The sequence below is a fragment of the Rattus norvegicus genome, chromosome X (genome assembly GCF_021556685.1).
Source record: "Rattus norvegicus strain SHRSP/BbbUtx chromosome X, alternate assembly SHRSP_T2T, whole genome shotgun sequence".
Taxonomy (NCBI): Eukaryota; Metazoa; Chordata; class Mammalia; order Rodentia; family Muridae; genus Rattus; species Rattus norvegicus.
In genome coordinates this window covers 25,326,948-25,351,850 of record NC_141554.1, presented here as the reverse complement: position 1 = coordinate 25,351,850, position 24,903 = coordinate 25,326,948, and the positions used below count along the sequence as shown (strand labels likewise).

The following is a 24,903-nucleotide window of genomic DNA, read 5'->3' as shown; positions in this document are numbered from 1 at the left end:
TAGTGCTTATGGTGGGATTTTGAAAGCTTTCTTTAAGTGAATATAGATAAGACAATGAAAGCATGCATTTGGCAATGTGGATAAAAATAAAAAGAAGAGATGTGAAAATGACCCAAATGAAGTGATGCTTTTTATACTAATATGTGAGTGGATGGGACAGTCGTTCTCCAATGTCAGTATATTCCACAGTCACTTGGAGATAGCTCATTAAAAAGCATTCTTTGGGCCTAACATGGTTTAGCAGGTAAGAGCACCTGTTGCTTTTATACAGGATCCAGGTTTGGTTCCAGTATTCATGTGGTGGTTTGTGACCATCTGTAAATTGAGTGCCGGGGGATCCAGCACCCCTTTCTTGACCTCTGTACCAGCTGTATGTGGTATATATATGTGCACATTAACCTAAAATAAAAAATCGCAAAACAGATTGCTGTCCCAGACCCACCTTGAAAGCTCCATTCCATAGGTCTTGGGTGGGCCTCATGAATCTATATTTCTAACAGGTTTGCAAGTGTTGCTGAAGCTGAACCTACTTATCCAGGGACTACATTTTGGAAACCATTGCTTCAGAGAAAAGAAGAAATTAGGTGTGCAAATAGTTATGACAAAACATGTTCACCAGACATTTTACTAAGGAAAAAATTCACATCACTGATTCTCAAAATGATCATCAAGTTTGAGATCAAACAGAATTAAAAAAAAAAACAATAATTTGGAAACTTCTATTTTACAGGTAATATATTACAAATCAAGGTAGTCATTGGTGTGAGGAGAGTGTGGATCCTAATTCTTACTCAACCTGACTTCTTTTTTTCACTTTCTGTCCGTTTACTGACTTTATAAAGTGTGAAGGGTTAGCCAGGTTGCCAAACGAAAACAGTTACTGCTTACGTATGAAGTTGTGTGTTATAAAGATTATCTCATTTTGATCTTCATGAGGACTCTATGAGATAGGTACTCTTATGACTGTTCCATTTTGCAACTTAGAAAACTCCTTAAGATTACTTAAAAAGTTATATACTATTGGAGAAGCTACGGGTTGGACTCCAGTAATCTAATCCACAACTCATTCACATCCCCGAAGTTATATGGCCTTCCTGAACTTCATTCCTCCTTAACAATGGAAAGTATGAAGTGCCCTCCTGTGTGTGTATTTTGTCTATTAGCCTACCTCTGTATCTATTCTATAAAAATAGTAAAGCAGACACAAATCTTTCTCACTCCATTTTCCCTGGGCTTTGCTGAATGGATTAAGAAACTCTCACACGGGCTGGAGAGATGGCTCAGCAGTTAAGAGCACTGACTGCTCTTCCAGAGGTTCTGAGTTCAATTCCAGCAACCACATGGTGGTTCACAACCTTCTGTAATGAGATCTGGCGCCCTCCGCTGGCAAGCAGGTGTAAATGCAGATAGAGAGCTCAAAAATATACCTTTATTTTAAAAAGTAGTCTACTGTCTACACTCCACAGTAGACTCTCAACAGGCAACCAAAAGGAAAATCTACAGCCGAAAAAGATTTAGGTCACCCCTAAGCAATTTTATAATCTGCAAGTTTCCCCTTAACTGCTACTGTGAAGGATTATAGTCTCCACTTCCCTAGAGCCCTTTTAAAAGAGGAGAAGCAAATGCACCCATTTTAGGTCTCCAGAAACAATGCTTTACAAAATACACCTTTTGATTTCCTACTTAAACTTGGCGTTTCTCTTTAAAGCAAGAACACTAATTCCTCACCAACAAAATCGCAAGCCTTATAACTGTAGTCAGAAGATAGTTGACCATAATATATTATGGTTCAAATAACATCTTCAGAGCCCAAGACAAACCAAGAGAATCTGTGGTCTCACGTTTTAATAAGGGAGATGGACAATTACCACTTAAGTATGGTATACTAGGGAAACAGATCTACTATGAAGAAAATGAAAACTATATTTGGGGGAAGGCCAATGAGGTAGGCAAAATAATTACTCCCTTCCAATTCCTTGAACTTGTCAATATGTTACATAGCAAAGAGAAGTTAATGATATATATATCTTTAAATATATATATATATATATATATATATATATATATATATTAAGGCTACTGATCAGCTGTTCTTAAATAAGAATTTTTTAGGTGATTCATTTAGCACAACATACAAAGGGCCTTTTAAATTTCTATGAAGGAAGGCAGGACAATCAGTATCAAGAGTGACTGAGAAAGGCTGAAGTCACTGTTGTGGGGTTTAAAAATGGAAGTGGGTAACCACAAGCCAAGAAATGTGTGTAGCCATTTAGGAAATGATGGTTTTCTCCAACTGGCTTAAGAAGGAAATACCCCCCCCACCCCCGTTGACCTGGAGTTTAAACCTGTGAAACACATCATTCTTCTGACCTCCAGAACTATAATAAATTTCTGTTATTTCAAGCCACCAAATTCCTGATAATCTGTTAAAGCAACAAATGAAAATGTATTTGGAGTTATCAAGAGAAAAAGAAGTAGGGTGTGTGTGTGTGTGTGTGTGTGTGTGTGTGTGTGTGTGTGTGTGTGTGTACATAAATAAAAGGGGTTGGCTTATAACTCCATAACTATATGGATATTTGAGGCGTTCGAGTGGTCTGTAGTTGGCAAACAGGAGACACACAGAACAGCCAGTCATATCTCAGTCTGAGTTCACGTGTCACCAGGACCTTGGTCTGGACTCTGTCTTCTGGCCCTTGGGATTCCCCATTAAAAGTATTCTGATGAGACACACAGACTACAGCGCCAAAGATAGACACAGTTGTTTTAGAGTATACAGTTATGGGATGAGGACCAATAATGGCCAGAGAGACCAGAGCCTTGATATGAACTTTAGGCTGAATATTATTTCTAAAAGATCTCTAGAATAAGTAGCAGCATTTCCTGTGGGACATTATCCTGTGCAGGTGACTGATAGGCCTCTTGGGATTATGGCTTAGTTACTTTTCCATTGCTTTGATAAAACAGCATGCCCTGGGGGCTGGAGAGATGGCTCAGTGGTTAAGAGCACTGACTGCTCTTCCAGAGGTCCTGAGTTCAAATCCCAGCAACCACATGGTGACTCACGACCATCTGTAATGGGATCTGATGCCCTCTTCTGGTGTGTCTGAAGATAACTACAGTGTACTTATATAAATAAAAATAATAAATCTTAGAAGAAAAAAACAGCATGCCCAAGGCAACTTCTAGCACAAAGCATTTGCTTGACCTTTTGGGTTCAGAAGGTTAAGGCTATCATGGTAGGCAGCATGTAGCATGGGCAGGCAAGCAGCAGACATACTGGCTTAAGTAACACCTGAGAGCTCACTTGTCTACCAGATCCCAGGAAACAGAGGTTATGGGAGTGAGGGTGCATGGGCAGAGTCATTTGAAGCCTCGGAGTGTCTTCTATTATTTCCCAAACAATTCTATCATCTGGAGACCAAGTATTCAAACATATGAGCCTTTAAGGGCCATCCTTGTTCAAACCCCAACAGGTTGTCTTACAAGAGAGGAAATGATATATCCTTTATCAGTTATCTCATAAGGTTTAGAGGTCCTGGCACCAGGTATAAATAGTTACCTATTTAACCTTTCATGCCGTTAAGGATGTCATGTTTCCTCCCAGGGCCTGAGATATGACTCAGGTCCAATTTTTCTAACAGCTTTTAAAATTCAATTTTTCTGGATGTTTTCCAAGCAGTTGACTATGAAGAAAGTGTCAACCTAAACGTACACCAAGCCTCTAATAGCTAACTGGGTGTCTAATACAGAAGCTAGAGAAACAACAGAACTAAAGGTGAATTCCAGTCCGGATGCTAGTCCAAAAAAGCCAGTGTTAGTTAAAATAAGAAGAAAAAATGACTATCCCCACTTACATCAATCAGACTGTTACTGCCAGAAGGATCATCTTCATTGGATGAGGATAACCCACAGCAGAAAGCCAATCTGCTTTACTCAGTCTACCAATTTAAATGTTATTTTAATGAAAAAAATAAAACAACCCAGGGTCATGGACACGATGTATTTGTACAACTTATGCTTCAGTCATGTTGACAGAAACTAATAACAGCGACTTTATTTTGTTATGGAAATCAGAGATAACCTCCATGATGAAATGATACTAGAACAAAGAGGTGAATAAAATTAATGAGCCATGTCATTAAGGAAACATAGTCCAGGCAGAGAAAATAAGTATAAAGTCTGTGGTTTGGGAGGATTCTTGAAATATTAGAGGGGCAGAAGGAAGGTCAATACTATTGAAAAATATATGAGGTGGTACAGGTTTTTTTTTAATTTTTTAAAAAATTTATTTATTTATTTATTATATGTAAGAACACTGTAGCTATCTTCAGACACACCAGAAGAGGGCATCAGATCTCAATATAAATGTTTGTGAGCTACCATGTGGTAGCTGGGATTTGAACTCAGGACCTCTGGAAGAGCAGTCAGTGCTCTTAACCACTGAGTCATCTCTCCAACCCTGAGATTTTTTTTAAATTGTGGACAAACACCTAAAGGGACTTCTTGAGCAAGCCTGGCAACCCAAGTTCAATTCCCATATCCCATGTAAAGGGAGAGTGGGAGAACTGACTATAAAGTTGTCCTCAGGGGTTGGGGATTTGGCTCAGTGGTAGAGCGCTTACCTAGGAAGCGCAAGGTCCTGGGTTCGGTCCCCAGCCCCGGAAAAAAAAGAAGAAAAAAAAATAATAAAGTTGTCCTCAGACCTCCATGTATGAACTGTCATATGTGTGTCCACAAGCACAAATGATAAAATGTAAAAATAGGAAGGCCGTGAGACAGAAGACCATCAGGGACTGAGGATTGTGATGTGAGAAAGCCACTAGAGAGTTTTTAGGCTGAGGACTGACATGTTTTCAGAAACTGATTACTGATGGAAAACAAACTGAAGATGTGAGTAAATGGATTGTGGGTTTCATAGGAAGAAGATGTTGGGATTTTATGCCAGAATAATGAAAATTAGAAGTATTCTGGCTAATTTCTTACAGCCAAAAGGAGTTCTTAATGAACAACACGAATAAGATCTAAACCAGGGTTTTCAGCTTAAACAACGAGAGTCATAGAAATACTGAGTAACTGTAGGAGAACCCAGCTTGGAAAGGGAGTTGGGAGCCACTGTGCTATGTTAGACATGAACAGAGACATAGCTGCATATTCAGGTGAGCACCAGTTTTAACTGTGGTGAGATGGAGCCTAGACATTCTTCATTTAGTGTTTAAACTGTATGAACCAACTAAACAGTGAGCATAGATGAAGTAGGAAGACATTTAAAATTCATTTAAAATGTTAGCTCTTACAGAAAAAAATGACTTATCGAGTGTGTTATAATAGATGGTTGAAAGATCTTAGTGTGTCCTTCGAAGGAAAATAATCAAGCAAAGCAAGCTTCCTTCTTCCATATCTTTTATATAGAACACAGAAGAAGGTGTGCCCAGATTAAAGCTGGATCTTCTCACCTCAAAAGATCTGGATTAAAGATGTATCTTCTCACTTCAAAGATATGGGTTAGAAGTGGTTCTTCACACAAATGATTTATTTAAGAAAAAAGAATTCCTCACAGGAGTACCCAAACAATGTGGTTATAGTTAATTCCAGATGGAATCAAATTAATAATCAAAAATAGCCATCAAAGTTCACCCCTTGTCAACTTGATTCACCATCCTATCTCCTTATGCCACGCTTTATGTCCAAATGAAAACAGCAATTAGGTTATAATTATACCTAACATGATATAACTATCCCTTGTATAACTGCAAACAATATACATTTTAGAATAGATGATAATATCCCTTGAGGGACATTTTAAATATATTAAACTTAAGTATGATAACCACTGATACTCTTTTAATTCATGTCCACAGAACGAGACATCCTATTCATTTTATTGAACTCCTCCTTTGCTTGTCACCTTTTGATCCTGTATATAGGACACAAATATCTTCACATCATGTTGCCTATGCCGCCCAGTACAATCACCTTGCCTTTGACAATTCAGTGCTGCCACATGGCCCCTGCAACCATGGGGCCTAAACTCATTGCATTTAATTGATCCAACAAAGGAGCAGAGTCTCTAACCCTACGGTCTAACACAAGGAAAAGAGCACCAACAAAGCTCTTCACATGTGCTGGTGCCCTTCTCACCAGTTTGTATCTTAAAGGATTCATGAAGGGCATGTCTTCTGGGCCTCTCCACTGTGGATGATTAAGCTTTACACACCATACCCACTCTAAGATTGCAATTTCCCTGAGCCTTAAAATCTCTTCATCAACATTAAACCAAGGGATACCAGGCATCTCAAACTCCTTTTCAGTAGGTCATCTTTTGATAAATGCTTCAGCCAATCATTCAAACAAACTTATGATAATGTTGGGAACAAGCAAAAGAAACTTATTCTAAGTACTACCATTTCGTTTTCAGAAATTAATTCAAGGTCCCTAGGGGAGCCAAACAGCTTCTGTTGTAAACAGTTGTCTGAGTCCAGCCATCTCAAGGACAACTTCTCCATCTTGCTGGCAGGGTCAAGCAAGTTGATATTCCCAGGCCTATGAATGCACACTTATCCCACTTCTCCAAATGTCTTTTTAATTGTCTGTTAACCAGTAAAGAATATAGAAACTGTTGTTACCTAAACCAAGGTGCATAAGCTATAAAAATATACAACCAATTGCCTGTTGTGCCCTAATGAACTACATGGGGCTGACCTGCTCCTTCGTCCCCTTATCACTCTGAGCTCTGGTCCTAAGGTCAAGGAGAATGAACTCAGGACCTTGAAGCCAGTTGCCCTAGATACAAGGGCACTCCCTTGTTTAACCCATAATCTCAAAATACAATTGGATACACTGCAGCTCTCCCCAGTCCCTCCCTTGCTTTGTATTCCCCTTCTTTAACAATGTGCAATCTCCCTTAGGGAGCAGAGTTCAGATCCCTAACTGGTCACTCCCTTAGTGCTCAGAAAATAAAGCTTTCATTTTTAAGCTTCCATATCTGAAGTGAGTTTTCTCAGCTTTCACCTCGAACCCAACAACACTGTTTTTTAAAAAATGCATGTGAGTTGCCACATTAGACCTAAAATCTCCACTCAGGGCCCATATCGTACACTAAGCCTGATTCAGTTTTATGTTCCTTCCGCCATTGTCCCACACACTTAAAATCAATTCTCACGCACATTGCTTAGACTTCTGCTTGAATGAATTAGCAAACTCATAAAGCGTTTTAATAGTGTAGTGGAAATCCTCATGAACTACACTTTCCACCTCCCCTCTAGGTGCTTGCTGTGAGCCTTTCTTTAGTCTGCTTATAGGTCTAGAGGCAACTGCTGACCAGTACTGTGGGGCATCAGTATTGTCTTGCCTGGCATCAACTTCAGAGAAAGTCACTGCCGCTTTAGTGGACAATAAAGGATTAATTTACTCAATCAAAGTTGAAAATGCAATATCTCAGGGGGTGTGGGTTGGGGTTCATCTGCTAACCGTGGAGAGACTACTGCCTCAGGTGAGATAAACTTCTGAAATCTGAGGGTTCAACGTTCTCAGCTCTAATATGGTCCTCCCACTACATATCCCCATCTCAAGGTACAAGATCCCATTCTCTAGCAATCAATGCCCTACTTTAACTGCCAACACCATCCAAGGTTGGGATTTGAATTTTCACTGTAATTCTTGTACTGAAGACTTCAGTTTGACTTCCCACAACTTGAACTCTGTGGCTGCTGGAGAGAAGATTCTTTCCCAGCGCACACTCGGGAACCTTTAGACTGTTTGTGAGCATCTGGAACAGGTCAGTTTCTATCACTGAGTTCACTGTCACCATATCCGGAGATGCTAGAATGCTGGTTGGTTAATTTTTTATCACAGAACACACTCCTTTGTCAGTTTATCCAGAGATGCTAGGACCAACCAACCAGCAGTATCATCTTCCTTATTTTTCCACAAATTGTCTAAAGTTGTATATACAGAGTCACCAAATCCATTGCCTGTCACAATTGGTGAATCAGGATAAGCAAATGCCCTTGACCTGTTAGGTTTATAGAGTTCACATTCTGAGTTTTTAGTTCTCTCTGAGCTTCCATAAGAGGTTTCAGTAACTGGAGAAGTTTCAGTAACTATAGGTATTAGCAACTTGGAAAGCATATTCCACATTCTTAAAAAAATCATCCCTATACTTCTGTTGCTCTAGAACAGTGATTCTCAACTTGTGGTTTGTGGCTCCTTTGTTGGGCTGCATATCAGATATTTAATATTACAATCCATAAGAGTAGCAAATTTACAGTTATGAAGTAGTAACTAAAATACTTTTTATGGTTTGGGGTCACCACAACATGAAGAACTGTATTAAAGGGTTGCATTAGGAAGGTTGAGAACCACTTTTCTAAAACCATTTCTGGTACCAAAACCTGTATTTGTTGGGGTTCTCTAGAGGAACAGAACCAAAAGAATAAATTTCTCTGTGTACAGAAGGGGAATTTATCAGCCTGGCTTATAGGCTATGGTCTAGTTCATCCAAAATGAACAGCAAGTCCAAGTTTAGTCCACAAGGTTGGATGCCTTCATTATACTCTGGAGTTCCAAAGTAGGCTCTAATGCCAGTAAAGGAATGGACTAGCCAGCAAGAGTAAAAGCAACAAGACAAAAAAAGCATGCTTTCTTCTCCATGCTCTTATATAGGCTTCCATCAGATGGTGTGCAAATGACTTTATTAAGAAAAAAAAAATCCCGGGGACTGGAGACATGGCTCAGCGGTTAAGAGCACTGACTGCTCTTCCAGAGGTCCTGAGTTCAATTCCCAGTAACCACATGGTGGCTCACAACCATCTGAAATGGGATCTGACATACATAAAATAAATAAATCATAAAAAAAAGAAAAAAATCCCTCAGGCTGGAGAGATGGCTCAACAGTTAAGAGCACCAACTGCTCTTCTAGAGGTCCTGAGTTCAATTCCCAGCAACCACATGGTGGCTCACAGCCATCTGTAATGGGATCTGATGCCCTCTTCTGGTGTGTCTGAAGACAGCTACAGTGTACTTATATATTATAAATAATAATATTAAATAAATAAATAAAGAAAGAAAGAAAGAAAGAAAGAAAGAAAGCAAAGGAAAAATCCCTCACAGGTGTGTTCAGCCATTTGGTGGTTTTTTTTTTTTTGTTTTTTTTTTGTTGTTGTTGTTTTAGTTAATTCCAAATGTAGTCAAGTTACAACCCAGAACAGCCATCATACAATCTAAACATGTTTAAGTTTAATACTGAAATGTTTTTTATAGTCTATATATTCAATAAATGCTTCCTTCAGGCCCCTCAGCAGTTGTAGTCAGAAGCCTCCATGCATTCGCATAGGCCACTCCATGAGTTTCAGCTGAATCTCATGACTCTGCTACAAAGAGACTTTGGGGAAACTGATGGCATGTCACTTCTAGGATTAGGCTACAAAACTTTCATTTGCTCTCTTTCTTGCATGTTTACCTAGACAAACTGACTGAGCCTGGCCTTTGACCAGTAGCCAGAGGAAAAATGAGACTTCAGTTTATTACTCTTCCAAGCTTTATTGAGTCCTTCTATCAGTCACGTAGTGATTCAGGAAGCAAATTTTCCTCCAATACAGCCTTTAGAAAGCATCACAGTCCCCATCACATTTTGAGTGTCGGCTTCAAGGACACAGTGATATAGAGACATAGTTAATGTTCCACCTGGTTTGTATACCTACAAAACCTAGGAGAAGATAGTTAGCTCATTAAGTCCTTAAATCTGACCACAGTTGTTACCCAGCAATATGTTACAAATTTAACAGGTAAATTAAAGTATTGGATTTAGTTCTGTCGTATTAGGAAACCTCCTTTCTAGTTTGAATGAAATTATGCAACAACATACAAAAATAATTAGTAGACAATGTACATTGCTTCATTAGCCATCAAAAATTCAACTTAAGATAACACTGTGCACCTTTTAAAATATAAAACAAAAGTTTAGGTTTATATTTGCTGAGTGTTCCTTTCTTTGAAAAAATGTTATTGATCCTTTGGGAATTTCATGCCATGCATTTTTATCATACAACGCCTTCCAAATCTACCCCCACCACTGTACCCCCTCCACTTTTCGTAGTCCCTTGACTCCAGTCTGTCCTCTCTATATACTTCCTGGGCATATGGTCATCCACTGGAGCATGGTCAACTTATCAGGGACCCCAACCTTATAGGAAACTGACTCTTTCCCAGAAACTACCAACTGTCAATAGCTCCTCAGCTATGTGTGGAGGCTTGTGACCCCTCCCCCTTCTATATTAGAATATTAATTGGTATGATCCTAATACAGACAAGCAGAGCTCCTGTGAGTTCCTGAGTGCCACAGTCTGTCATGGCCAGAAGACACTGTTTAGCTTCTGTCTTCCTTCACACCTGGCTCTTAGGATCGTTTTGGTCTCCATTTCTCTGATGGTCGTTGAGCCTGGGGGCGGGGGTTATATGAGTGTTCCATTTGTGGCGAAGCACTCCACTGACACCTATTCGGTGTACTCTGACCAGTTGTGAGTTTCTGTTACCCACCATCCCTTCAACCTTGTCCTTTTTGATAAGTCCAATGGCAGAAATGTGACACAATGTTTCCAACACTTGGATGTGATTCCTTTTATTTAGAAAAAATAATCTAATGGAAATGGTCAAAGTATATTGAAGGGATTTCTTTCTTAAAGAAAAAACAATTCTCTGTTGCAAATTATAGTGAGCAGTGATAACATTTCAGATACCTAATGTTTGTCTAAAGAAGTAATGCAATAGAGTGTCACATTGTCTAGAATTGGACTGCCTCCAAAGATCCAGTTTTGTTCATGCTTTGCTTGCTCTCACTCTCCCCTCCCTCCCTGCAGGTGTGTGTGTGTGTGTGTGTGTGTGTGTGTGTGTGTGTGTGTGTGTGTGTACGTGGGCACGCGCTTGGTATATTTGTAATGAATATCTGTGTGCAGGTGAGCTTATGAGCATGTGTAGACATAATTCAACTTCAAGCATCATCCTCTATCACGCCATCTTATTATGGATTTGCCTGTCTCTTCCCAGGTCAGACATATAGACACAGCACACTTGGCTTTCACATTAGTGCTGGATTTCTGAATTCAAACCCTCATGTCTCACAACATCACTTAACGCACTGAGCCCTCTCCAAAGTTGCCTGTACCTTGTTCTTAAAATATCACCTTATGGTTCAAGATGATCATTCAAACTGCAGCTAACACACCCATCGTACATGCAACAGAATGTTTTCTATATTCAGGAAACCTCTCTGTGTCTTTATCTGTCTTTGTCTGAGTTTCTCTGTCTCTCCCTTCTCCCTCCCGTGCCACACACACACACAATTCCCACCACATTGGCCAGAATTAAGAAGTGCCAACTTCTCATTAGGTAAATTACATCCCCAAATGAAATAACGTGTTTTTCATTGAAGAAATTAGAGCGTGGATGTTGGAATAATAATTTTAAAAACAGTCGATTTTGTTGTAAGTGTATATATTTGAAACGATTATGCATAGAGCAGCATTAAAAGAGGCCTTAACATTTCCCATGATCCAACTGTGTAATTTCTGGTCAGTGATTCCAGGTTTTTTTTTTTTTTTGGTTCTTTTTTTCGGAGCTGGGGACCGAACCCAGGGCCTTGTGCTTCCTAGGTAAGCGCTCTACCGCTGAGCTAAATCCCCAACCCCTGATTCCAGGTTTTAAATAATTTGTAAGTGTTCAGTTTCTACACTTTATCATCCGCTAAGAATTTAAAGAAAAATCACATTCTCTGTTCATCTGTTAATGCTGGGATCCATATTTAGTTTTATAAGCTTTTCCCTGTTTTTAGTTTTGTTTGGGTTTTTGGCTCATGGATTTTATTTTCTGTTTGTCGAAAAATGTAAGAGTGGAATGTTAATAAATTTCAGTTTAGTTCTGTAATGTCAAGAATTTAAGAATTAAAAAAATGGACTGGTTAAAAAAAAGAGGCCTTAACAATCTTAAATATGTAGAAAGAATATGTTCATTTGGGGGTCTCCCTGTTTCTGCCTCTATAACAGTAAATAGGGAGATAGGAGAAAGGATATTTTGTTTCAAGTTTTACTGGGAAGATAGTTTCTCTTGAATAATTCAAATGTACACCTGAGTGAAACGACTAATTACTAAGGCTTTCAATATTTCTCATCCTGAGGTGTTGAAACACACTGAAAAGGATGAGCAAGTAATTTGAGGAGATATAAAAGCATGCTGTTTATTTGCTGTAAAATTACTTACGGATACTGAGAAGAAAATGCACATTTAGGGCACAGTGGAGTAGCTATGCCATTACATATCTGATTATCTTGCCCTTGAGTAGATTTGGTTTTGGGACATGGGAGGAGAGCTAGATGTATGGAGGATACTGATGCTGCTTACCTCAGTGAACAGGGGCCTGTAGCAGGCATGGTAGCTCTTCTTGCAGGACCACATATCACCACATGGCTTCCACTTAAATGGCTTGCTCCTAAGGACTGAAGAGTAAAAAGTAATCCTTTTATGTCCAGAGAATCATGACTTTCAGATACTGTGAGCCAGCTTATGAGGTTGAGAGGTTCTGTTCTTGGCATATGCCCAGCACTCGCTGTGCTCCTGACTGTGCTGCTCGCAGTATTACTAGAGCTTCTTCACTGTATATCCTTGAGGAACTGGTTGGACAGATACCAGAGGAAGGGACTTTTTGTGACTATTGATTTCACGTTACAGAATGGGCTCAATTGCGTTTTGTTTTTAGAAAGAGTTGAAAAACCTGCCTTCATAGGTATTTTTCTATTGCTGTGACAAAGATCATAAACAAAAATAACTTGAAAGGGAAAGGGTAGGGTTGGGAGGGGAACACCCATAAGGAAGGGGAGGGGGAGGGGGATGTTTGCCCGGATACCGGGAAAGGGAATAACACTCGAAATGTATATAAGAAATACTCAAGTTAATAAAAAAAATAAAAAAAAAAGGAAAGGGAAAGGGTTTATTGCAGGTCGCAGTTCCACAGAGCAGTTAAGAAGCTGGAAGCTGGAGGTAGGAGTTGATGCAGAGGTCATGGAATAATGCTGCTTACTGGCTTGCTCAGTCTGCTTTCTTATAACACCCAGGATGACCAGTCCAGGGTGGTACTGCCCCAGTGAATTGATTCTTCCCACATCATCCATCATGGAAATGTATCACAGGCTTACACACAGGCCAATCTGGTTGGGCATTTAACTCAGTTAAAGTTTCCCCTTTCCAAATTACTCTAGCCTGTGTCAAGTTGGCATAAAGTATGCCCTCCTTTTATGCCATTTTTCCCCCTGAAAATCATCTTGAAAGGTTTTGACAGATGAGACAATAAACTAGATCAAACAAACTAAATTGAAGTAAAAGAGAAAACAGTGGAAAGACACTATACCAATAACTGTCACAAGGTCTTTGCTAAAGGATTTTTGTACGTAGATTTAAAAAAGCAGTTTTAGGTTTATCTGCAAATTCTCATAGAGTACAGATATGTGAGAACTTACTATATATCCTACACTCCCTTTACGTCTCACTACCAATGTGGGACATGTTTGTGATAATCAATGAGTTGATCATGATAAACTAGGATTCACTGTTTGGTGTGGTTTATGAGCTTTGACAATCATTTAAGGACAGGAGGGTTGCTGCTTCTAACTAACTCTTCCCTGGCATTCATTTCGTCTTCCTTACTTCCTACCCAGTTCTCTGATATCTACTGTTCCTTTTTTAAAAAAGTTCCTTAATTGATTTCATACTGTAGAATAACATTTCCTTTTGTGGGCCTAGACCAAAGGGTCTCCTGCATAGCCATCAGTCAAAGAAAAGCCCCCCTTTCTCCCTGGAGCACCCAATTAAGTATTTCCCATCTTTGGGGAAGAGAATTACATAAATTCCACGTACTTCCCCAAGGGCTATCTTATCTCTCCTCTTCCTTTTAAAGATTATTTTTTTTACTTATTCACTTTACATCCCACTCACTGCCCCCCCTCCCAGTCACCCCTCCAACAATCCTCTCCTTTTCCTCTGAGCAGGTGGGGACCCTCCTGGTATCCCCCCCACCCTGGCAGTTCAAGTCTCTGCAAAGCCAGGTTCTTCCTCTCCCACTGAGGCCAGACAGGGCAGCCCAGCTAGAAGAACATATCCCACAGACAGGGAACAGCATTTGGGATAGTCCCAGCTCCAGTTGTTCAGGACCCACATGAAGACCAAGCTGCACATCTACTACATATGAGCAGGGAGGCCTAGTTCCAGCCTGTGTATGTTCTTTGGTTGATGGATCACACTCTGAGAGCCCCAACGGTCCAGGTTAGTTGACTCTCTTGGTCTTCCTGTGGAGTTCCTATCCCCTTCAGGGCTCACAATCCTTCCTCCTATTCTTCCATAAGAGTCCCCAAGTTCCAACCACTGTTTTCTGGCTGTTGGTGTCTGTAACTGTCTGAGTCAGCTGCTGGGTGGAACTTCTCAGAGGAAAACATGCTCCTGTCTGCAAGCATAATGGAGTATCATTAATAGTGTCAGGGATTGGTGCTTGCCCATCTCTTCTTTTTATAGCCAAAATCTGTTAAGTTCCCATTCACTTCTTGGCCTATTCCAATCTGCCTGCTGTCCGGGTCATTCTACCAAAACAGCGCTTATTAAAAACACCTTCGCCAATCATGTTAGAAAAACCAATGGGAGAAATCTCTATTCATCTTACTTGACTATTAAGACAGTACTTGGCACTGTTTACTACTCACTTTTGAGGGGAGCACTCGTTTTTTGTTTTTGTTTTCTTCTGATAGTGCAAATGTGCCTGCCTTTTTGACTGCTGTCCACAGTATCTGTGTTGGCTAGTTACTTCTCAAATTAACAAAAGCTACAGCTATCTGAGATGAGGACACCTCTATTGAGATTAGGATTGGCCTGTGGGCAAGCTTGTGATGCATTTTCTAGATGAATGATTGTTATGAGGAGTACCATCCCTGGGCTAGTGATCCTGGATTATATAAGAAAGCAGAGTGAGCAAGCCATGGAGAGCAAGTCATTAAGCAACACCCCTCCATGACCTCTGCATCAGCTCCTGCCTCCAGGTACCTGATTTGAGTTTCTGCTCTGAATTTCTTCAGTAATGGACTATGATGTTGAAGTGTAAAGGACATAAGCCCTGTGGTCCTCAAGTTGCTTATGGTCATGGTGTTTTATCACAGTAATAGAAACCCTAAAAAACCCTGTAAAAATGCTTATTTTTTTCTCACTGTATATTCTACATAGACAAAGTCAAAGGCTTTATGTTCAATTGTATATGAAGCCTTCCGACTTGCTTTTATGATCTGCCTGTGTGATTGTGTCATCAGTACAAATGCTCCCATGACATCTCTACTAGAATTATCTAGAAGCCCTCCAAATTCACCAAGTTTAGAAACAAGCACATTATCGCCCACCCTCAGAAGATCTTAATGGCAAAAGGACATACAGGTTTTTACATAAGATCATATGCTATGCAGAAGAATCTGTGAAAGGATTGATTAATGTTCTATAAACCTGTACAGCATGGAGTTGGGTAGGGAATGGGAGGTAGAATGTGGTAGAAGTGTTATTACTATTGCTTTGCATCAACTATCCTACCAGTCTGATAAAATGGAACATGAGAAATGTATTTAGAATCTTTTAAAAGAAGGTTTATTTATTTTATGTATGAGTACACTGTTGCTGTCTTCAGACACACCAGAAGAGGGCACCAGATCTCATTACAGATGGTTGTGAGCCACCATGTGGTTGCTGGGAATTGAACTCAGGACCTCTGGAAGAGCAGTCAGTGCTCTTAACCACTGAGCCATCTCTCCAGCCTCATATTTAGAATCTTACTATCCTGAATTAATTGTCCATAGTCTATTTAGAGGCAGTATTTTACCACTTTAAGTGAAAGGGAGAAATAGAGCCACCATATAGGTCACTTTACTCCTGAAGTTTCACTCCTAATATTTCTGACACCAAATATGTAGATTTTCTTACTTTTCTCATTACCATTACCAAATTCCTGGTAAGATGCAACTTAATGGAGGAAAGGTTTATTTTGGTTCATGGTTCAGGGATGTCACCCTGAGGCAGGTCTGACAGCAGGATCAGTTCCTGTATGCAACAGTGGAAGGCTGCCATGCCCACATCCTGGTTAAGTCAGAAAGCTCAGTTGGCTTCTCCTTTTCCCCTTTTTATTTGGGTCAGAACACCAGTCCATGGACGGATGGTGCCATGCATGTTCAGAGCAAGTTTTTTCCACCTTTATTAATCTTCTCTGGAAAAGCCCTCATAGACACTGAAAGGTATGCTTTATTGACAGCCCAGATGTTTCTTAATTAACTTGCCAGTTGAAATTGACCATCCTAGTATCTGGATTTATGGTATTGGAAAATAATAGTGTTGGCTATCAACTTGATTAGACCTGGAATGTACTAAGAAACATGACTCTTGTTTGTTCCAGAGTGGGCATCACTTTCTAATAGTGACTCAGATATAAAAAGGTTCAGGGAAAAGTAATGTTGCTGTTGCTTGTCCGCCTTTGCTCCTTGCTGGTCAGTGCATCTACTTTGTTGCTGTTGCTGCTGCTACCACCTTCACTGATATCAGAACCCATCTTCTTCAGCCTTCTAACATAAACTGAAGACTAGCACTCTCCAAGAATCCTCCAGGCTTCAGCACCAGATTGGAACTGCTGCGACATCCAGCCTTGTTGACTGAGCAACTACAGGATTCTCTATCTCTCCAGCATCCAGACAGCCACTGTTGGACTAACTGCCCCGTATCATGTAAGCCAATTTAATAAATCTCTGTTCACAATATATACTCATTCTATTGGTTCTGTTCTAGAGCAGTGGTTCTCCACCTTCTTAATGCTGTGACCCTTTAATACAGTTCCTCAAGTTGTAACATAACATTATTTTGTTGCTACTTCATAACAGTAATTTCCATACCCTTATGAATCACAATGTAAGTATCTGATACATAGAATATCTGATATTCAACCTGCAAAGAGACCGTGACTCATAGATTGAGAGCTCCTGCTTTAGAGAATCCTTCCTAATATACAGAGTCATACCTGTCATATAATTATATAGCCCTTAGTGAAACTGATTAAAATTTATCTTTGGCTGTGTAATATCAGAGACTTTCAATAAATCTTTATTGCAAAAAAAAAAAAAAACAAAACCTGAATGAGTCATCTTTGTCTCCTGGTATGATACTATGTACTCATCTAGTTGGGTTTTACTCTTATTTTTTACCTGAACATCTTTGTCCCCTTAGTTTGAAAAAGTAAAATTAGCCAAACCTGGCTTGAATGTAATAAAGCCAAGCATGTTTTCAGACTAAGTTAACTATGAGAGATGTAGACAGAAACCTTTTTAAAGGTTTTTTAAATATTTATTTATTTTATGTAGATGAGTGCTCTATCTTCCCAGAAGAGGGTATCAGATCCCAGTACAGATGGTTGTGAGCCACCATGTGGCTGATGGGATTGGAACTCAGGACCTCTAGAAGAGCAGTTGGTGCTCTTAACTGTTGAGCCATCTCTCCAGCCTGAGGGATTTTTTCTTTTTTTTATGATTTATTTATTTTATGTATGTCAGATCCCATTTCAGATGGTTGTGAGCCACCATGTGGTTACTGGGAATTGAACTCAGGACCTCTGGAAGAGCAGACAGAAGTGTTAATCACTGAGCCATCTCTCCAGCCTCCAGAACCTTTTCTCCCCCTCCCCACCCCCAAAGAACCATCTTTCTTTTAAACACTTTGCCACTCTTCATTTTGATCCTTTCCTGGTTCTGCTGCTCTGTCAAATATTTTCAAATGTTTTTGTATTTTCAAAATCAGAACTAAAAACATAGTAGAAGCAAGTGAAACATTTGAATATGTAACATTTGCAAGGTTACTAAGAGCATGTACTACATGCTGTGCTCATGTGAGACTTGGTAGGGTGACTGGAACTGCATCACTTATCAGGCAGAGGTTACAATTAGACAGGGGCTGTGACCCCCCCTGACTCTGTGTATCCCCTCTGCTTGCCAGAGCATAACTTAGTTAAAACAGAAAAGTACCAGAATCTCTCCATGATTATTAGAATTTCACAGCATTGACTTCTCAGGTCAATGACACATGGTTCTTCATCTGCACATTTTCCCTTTGCTTCTGTGCTGTTATGCTGCGTGTGTGTGTGCGCGCACACACACACACACACACACACACACACACACACACACACACACAGAGAGAGAGAGAGAGAGAGAGAGAGAGAGAGGAGCACTTATGACCCAAGCGCTTAGACATGTGTGAACGTCTAGATTCTAACCAAATGCTTTGTGCTTCCCCTGAGCATCAACAGGGAGAGCCTTTCTGAGGAGTAAAAATGGGAAACTGGTATGGCCACTCACTCATGGAAACAAAGCAAACTCAGATTCCACTGAGGCACAAGGAACCATGCCTTTAAATTCCAGCTCTGTTACTGATCTATGCTGCTGTGATGGCTATTCTTGGTTGTGAACTTGACTACATCTGAACTTAACCAAGTTTCGTGTGGCTGGGTACACTGGGAGGGAATTTTGCTTAATGAAAACATTTGAAGTATGAAGAACCACTTTTGGTCTGGATCTTTTTGGATGGGAAGATCCGCTTTTAATCTGGGCCACATCTTTTGCTGGACACAGAAGGAAGCTTGCTCTGTTTGCCTAATTGCTCTGGCCTCACTAGCAAGTCCATTCCTTCACTGCCATTAGAGCCCATTTCTTTGGCATTCCAGAAAATACTTAAGACCAGCTGAGACAATTCAGCTTCATGAATGAGCCACTACTAGATTCTTGGACCGTCCATTGGTAAATAGCCATTGCTGGGTGAGCTGTACCATGGCCTATAAGCCAGTCTAATAGATCCCTTTCTACACAGAGAGATCTATCAGACCTGTTCCTCTAGAGAACACTGACTAACACAGGCGGGCACTAACTCCTTAGATTAGAACGATCAAGTTGGGGTTTGGGGATTTGGCTCAGTGGTAGAGCACTTGCTTAGCAAGCGCAAGGCCTTGGGTTTGGTCCCCAGCTCCGGAAAAAAAAAAAAAAAAAAAAAAAGAACGATCAATTTGAGTGCAGTAATTTCATACTGAATAGGAATAGTTTTCTGGGTAAATACTTTTTCAGTGGTTTTGGTGAGGTAGATAAATACCTATACGTGTGTGTGTGTGTGTGTGTGTGTGTGTGTGTGTGTGTGTGTGTGTGTGTGTGAGAGAGAGAGAGAGAGAGAGAGAGAGAGAGAGAGAACGTAAGTATGAATGAATGTCTCATTCTGTGAAAGAACTCTAAAACCTTAGCAAATGCACACATATACATACATGATAGTAATATTGCAGAAACAAAGCTATTAGGATATGTTAAGCAGTAGCAGAGAGCCAAGTGTTTTAGAACACTGCCTTCTAACTGAATAGATAAAAAGGCTTCCTTCAGAACTTCTTCTTGATAAACAAGTAGAGTCTGGAAAGCAAGCTAGGGAGTTAGCTGAGAGCTATGATCAACAAGAAACTGTGGGGTTGATACAATTACTTGACCCAACTGTATAAAGGACCTTACTGTACCACAAGTCAATTAAGAGACAAGTGTTGAGACAAGAGAGGTGACTTTACTTTAAAAGACTGCTACTGAACACTGTGGTCCACTTCTGTAAAGCCAGCATTTGGGAAGTGGAGGCAGCAGAATCAGGAGTTCAAGTTTCTCTTCAGCTACATAGGGAGTTCAAGGCCAGTTTGGACCTTACTCAAAACAAAACAGCAAAGGACAGGGCTCGAGAGGTGGCTCTATAGTTAAAAGTACGTACTGTTCTGACAGAACACTCATGTTTGGTTCTGGTTCACAACCACCTGTAAGTCCAGCTCCAGACGATCTAAAGCCATCTTTGGCCTCTGCAGGCACCAGCACTCATGTGCATATACTCCAGTACAGACACACACACACACACACACACACACACACACACACACACACACACATTTTTTTAATCTTAAGAAATAAAACCAAAAGAGGGCGCACAAAAGAGCCTACAGATGAAGCTAAAAGCCAACCATCCAGAGTCCACCTCCTGAGCTTGACGGCTCACACCTGTAAGCCCAGCATTTGGGAGGCTGCTGTAGGATGGTTAAGAATTTGAGGCAAGCATGGGCTACCTATTAGTGAGTTCTAGGCTGGGTTAGGCTGAAGAATAAAACCCTTTCTCATAAGGAAACAAGAAAACAAACAAAACAAAAGCAAACAAAAAACTCCACACAAATAAACTGACACAAAGTCAGTCTTTTTTCTTTGGGAGAATAATGGTAAAGAGTATGTTGCTGTTGTTGCTGTTGTTGTTGTTGTTGTTTTAGGAGAGGAAAACAAGACCAAGATGTTATTTCTGGATTTCTAGATGTGGGCATCAGGGTAATTGGTTACTTCTAATTGACACTATCAGGATCTCTCCTGGTTTCTATAACTCTAACTATTCCACTAGTTAGGATGACCTTATTAAGCTGTACATTAACAGACTATATGCTTCCTGCCACTTTAATATATAAATATTCAGGTTATTTAAAGCCATGTCTTCAGTTCTTAGTATTACTGATGATCTATAGATTTTAGCGAGCATTTATCTTCTAGACAAAACTTAAAGAGATATTTTAATATAATAGCAAACACACAGCCTGTACATTATGCCTTAGGTATGGGGAATGAAAATCATACGTGACCACAGCCTCATGACCCTGAGTAAAGAAAACAAAACTCCTGTCCAGAATGCTTCTGAGCTACTTGACGTATATTGTGTTGGGTAGTTTAAGTAGGAGCAGAGACATGAAAAGAAGGAAAGAGAGACTAATATTTCATAATCAAATAGTATGAGCTCATTTTTGTCTCCCCAACAATCCTATGAACCTTAAAAATCTTCCACTACTCAGATAAAGAAGTGGGAGCTCAGAAAAGTAAAGCAGCATGCCCAAGGTCACACAGACAGAAAGTGAAAGTCCAAGCCTTACTTATCCTTCTAAATGCAAAATCTTTGTCCATTTGTCATGGACAGTGCATTGTGGGTGAGTGGTTATGAACAGGAACTCCAGCAAAGATAGAAAATCACAATTTGGAGTCTTAGCTTTATTATTGTGTTCCCTGGTGTAGTTTTGGGATTAAACCAGTTAACGCAAGGCTGTAAACTCCTATGCCTAGAAATTTACTATTCTGTCACAGTACCTTGGGTACCGCATTCTTACTCTTACGGATGTCCTAGGGACAGAGCAGAATTTAGTTAATTAGGCACATTCCTTTTGGCCTGCAATAAAACTTTAACTTTTATCTAGTAAATGAGTTCATCTAATTGGCTTTTAAAATGAGTTCATCCAATTGTTTAATGGGGCTGGTGAGATAGCTCAGCAGTTAAGAGCACTTGATTTTTCTTCCAGAAGTCCTGAGTTCAATTCCCAGCAATCACATGGTGGCTCACAACCATCTGTAATGGAATCTGGTGCCTTCTTCTGGCGTGTCTGAAGGGAGCAACAGTACACTCACATAGATGAAATAAATAAATCTTTAAAAAACTGTTTGATATAGTTGACTCCATAATAAGCTGTCTTATCCTCTTTACAAAAGTACTCATTTCATATATGAATATAATATATTCTGATTAAAACTCCCTCAACTCTCTCCCCTCCAACTCCTATAACTCTTCTATTACTTTTCCCTCCCAGCTGCATGTACTTGTTTTGTTTTGTTGAGACATATCTCACTTTGTAATCCTGCCAGGTCTGAAATTCATTATGTAGATCTGACTGGCCTACAACTCACATATTTACCTCCTGAGTTCTGGTAGTAAAGATTTGTGCCACCACACCCAACCATGTGTTCTTTTTATTATATATATATATATATATATATATATATATATATATATATATTCCATTCAAAAGTATTCAAAAATTAATTATTATTTTGGAACACGTGTAACCAAAGAAGTGAAAGATTTCAACAACAAAAACATCGAGATATTGAAAAAGAAATCACAGAAGGTACCAGAAGATAAAAGATATCACATGCTCTTGGATTGACAGAATTAATATTGAGAATCTGGGCTACCAAAATTAATTTACAGGCTTAATGCAATTAATTAATTAATTAATTATGTATCACCTTCCTATGTTATATGTCACAGGTTCAGAAAAAATAAATCAAGAATCCATATGGAATCAGCCAAGACGATGAATAGCTAAAGAAGTCCTAAAGAGCAAGATCAGTGCTGGAGGCATTACAATGACCAACCTCAGATTATACTACAGAGCTATACTGATAAAGACAGAGCGGTACTGACATAAAACAGGCAGGAACAAAATGAAGCATAATAGAGAACCTGTAAATAAAACAGTAAACCCACTTAATTTTTTTTATAAAGAAAATAAAAACATACATTGGAAAAGGATAAGCTATTCAATAGATGGTGCTGGTAAAACTCAGTTTCTATTTGAAGAGGAATTAACTTAATTTCTTGTCTTTTCACCTTGCACAAAAACCAATTCCAAATGGATCAAAAGCCTTAATTTAAAACCTGAGACTGGGGGTTGGGGATTTGGCTCAGTGGTAGAGCGCTTGCCTAGGAAGCACAAGGTCCTGGGTTTGATCCCCAGCCCCGAAAAAAAAAAAACCAACCCTGAGACTGTAAATTATATATTATATGCTGATATATTATATCAGCAGTTAAGAGGTCTGTTTGTTCTTCCATGGGTCTGGAGTTCAATTTTCAGGAACCACATGGTGGCTCACAACCATCTAGACAGGGATCTGATGCCCTCTTGTACATGCATATCGAGCGCTCATACATAAAGTAAATAAATAAATCTTTAAAACCTGGACTGAATCCCATTGGCTGCTCCGAAAAGCAATCTTGGCATTGTTCTCGGGTCGTGCTCCGCGCTCACTGCAGCCTCTTTCGCCGCCCACCACCTCTTCCAAATCAGACTCTGGCAGCTTTCTCGCCAGAGTCCTCCAACTCGACTAATTCCTTATTCATAGCATCGTACCACTGGTGTGCCCCACCATGTCAGCCGTGGCAGTGGACACCAGCTCCAAGGACTTGAAGGAGAAGAAGGAAGTTGTGGAGGAGGCAGAGAATGGAGGAGATGCACCTGCCAATGGGGAAGAAGGATGAGGAGGAAGAAGAAGGTGACCTTGTGGAAGAGAATGAAGATAACGATAAGGAAGCTGAGGCTCCCAAGGGCAAGCGGATACCTGAAGATGATGATGAGGAGGATGTTGACTTCAAGAAGCAGAAGACTGATGAGGAGGACTAGACAGCAAAAGGAAAAGCTAACCTTATGCACTGTGACCTATTCACTCTCCACTTCCGGTCTCAGAATTTAAATGTGGAGAAGCAGGCTCCGCCTGCCCACAGATGACATGCGCTCTCCACCACCTCACCAGAACCACATGAATTGGAAACATGGGAGGGAAAAAGAACCAGAACTTCTCAGGCCCTGCTTTTTTTCTTAAAGATACTTTAAAAGGAAAACTTGTTTGCATCTTTTATTTATGCTTTATATTTTTGTACATATTGTTAGAGGTCAGCCATTTTTAATGATAGGTAACCGAACCAGCCTTCAGAGCGTTTGTCCTACTTCAGACTTGTGCTGTGATCATGTTCATTATAATCTCAAAGGAGAAAAATACCTTGTTAAAACAAAAACAAAAACAAAATCTCATTCCGAGCATTCCAGTAACTTTTTGTGTGTATGTACGTAGCTGTACTATAAGTAGTTGGTTTGTGTGAGATGGTTAAAAAGGCCAAAGATAATTTTTTCCCTTTTTTACCTATGAAGTTGCTAGCTATTTATTTATTTATTTATTTAGTTAGTTAGTTAGTTAGTTAGTTAGTTTTGGTTTGTTTGATGTATGTGTACAACAATGTAAAACAATAAACTGGAATTTTATTTTGCTAAGTTCTAAAAACAAAAACCTGAGACTGAAACTTCTAGAAGGAAACAGAAAGAGTGCCTTCCAAGATATTGGGGTAAGGAATAGAGAGATGGATCGGTGGTTAAGAGCACTGACTGCGGGCTGGGGATTTAGCTCAGTGGTAGAGCGCTTACCTAGGAAGCGCAAGGCCCTGGGTTCGGTCCCCAGCTCCGAAAAAAAAAGAACCAAAAAAAAAAAAAAGAGCACTGACTGCTCTTCCAGAGATCCTGAGTTCAAATCCCAGCATCCACATGGTGGTTCACAACCATCTGTAATGGGATCTGATGCCCTCTTCTGGTGTGTCTGAAGATATCTACATAAAATAGGTCAAGGACACTGACTGCTCTTCCAGAAGTCCTGAGTTCAATTCCCAGCAACCACATGGTGGCTTACAACCATCTGTAATGGGATCTGATGCCCTCTTCTGGTGTGTCTTAAGAGAGCAACACATAAAATAAACTAAAAAAAAAAAGATATTGGGGTGAGTAAGAACTTTTTGAAGAGACCCTGAATAGCACAGGAACCAACCTCAAGCATCAACAAGAAGGAGGACGTGAAAATAAACTCTCTTGGGCTGGAGATGGCTCAGTGGTTAAGAGCACTGACTGCTCTTCCAGAAGCCCTGACTTCAAATCCCAGCAATCACATGGTGGCTCACACCATCTGTAATGTGATCTTGGTGCACTCTTCTGGTGTAAAGGCATATACGCAGTCAGAACACTATACATAATAAATAAATATTTTTAAAAAAGAAAATAAACACTTTCTGTATAACAGTGAGCAGAGTAAACAGCCTATAGAATAGGAGAAATAGTTACACTTCAGACTAGGGACTAATATCCAGAATTTACAAACGAATATTCTAGACATTAAACACCAAAGAAATAAAGTTGTCAGTCAACAAATGGTAAAATGAATTAAATAGATA

The 24,903-nt window shown here is 39.8% G+C and overlaps 1 protein-coding gene across 4 annotated transcripts in view; it reads left to right on the top strand.

Moving 5' to 3' along the window:
* Rragb (Ras-related GTP binding B) overlaps positions 1-17,181 on the top strand; it is a 50,123-nt gene extending 32,942 nt beyond the window's left edge. For 2 of the 4 annotated variants that reach the window (XM_087598974.1, XM_087598972.1), the window contains one exon: positions 16,619-17,181. In XM_087598974.1, coding sequence (XP_087455100.1) covers positions 16,619-16,626 — 8 coding nt within the window. In that variant the 3' untranslated portion in view covers positions 16,627-17,181. Of the gene's footprint in view, positions 1-16,552 lie in introns of all 4 variants that reach the window. The other 2 variants (XM_087598973.1, XM_087598970.1) reach the window with 1 other exon arrangement.
* The last annotated feature ends 7,722 nt before the right edge of the window (positions 17,182-24,903 follow it).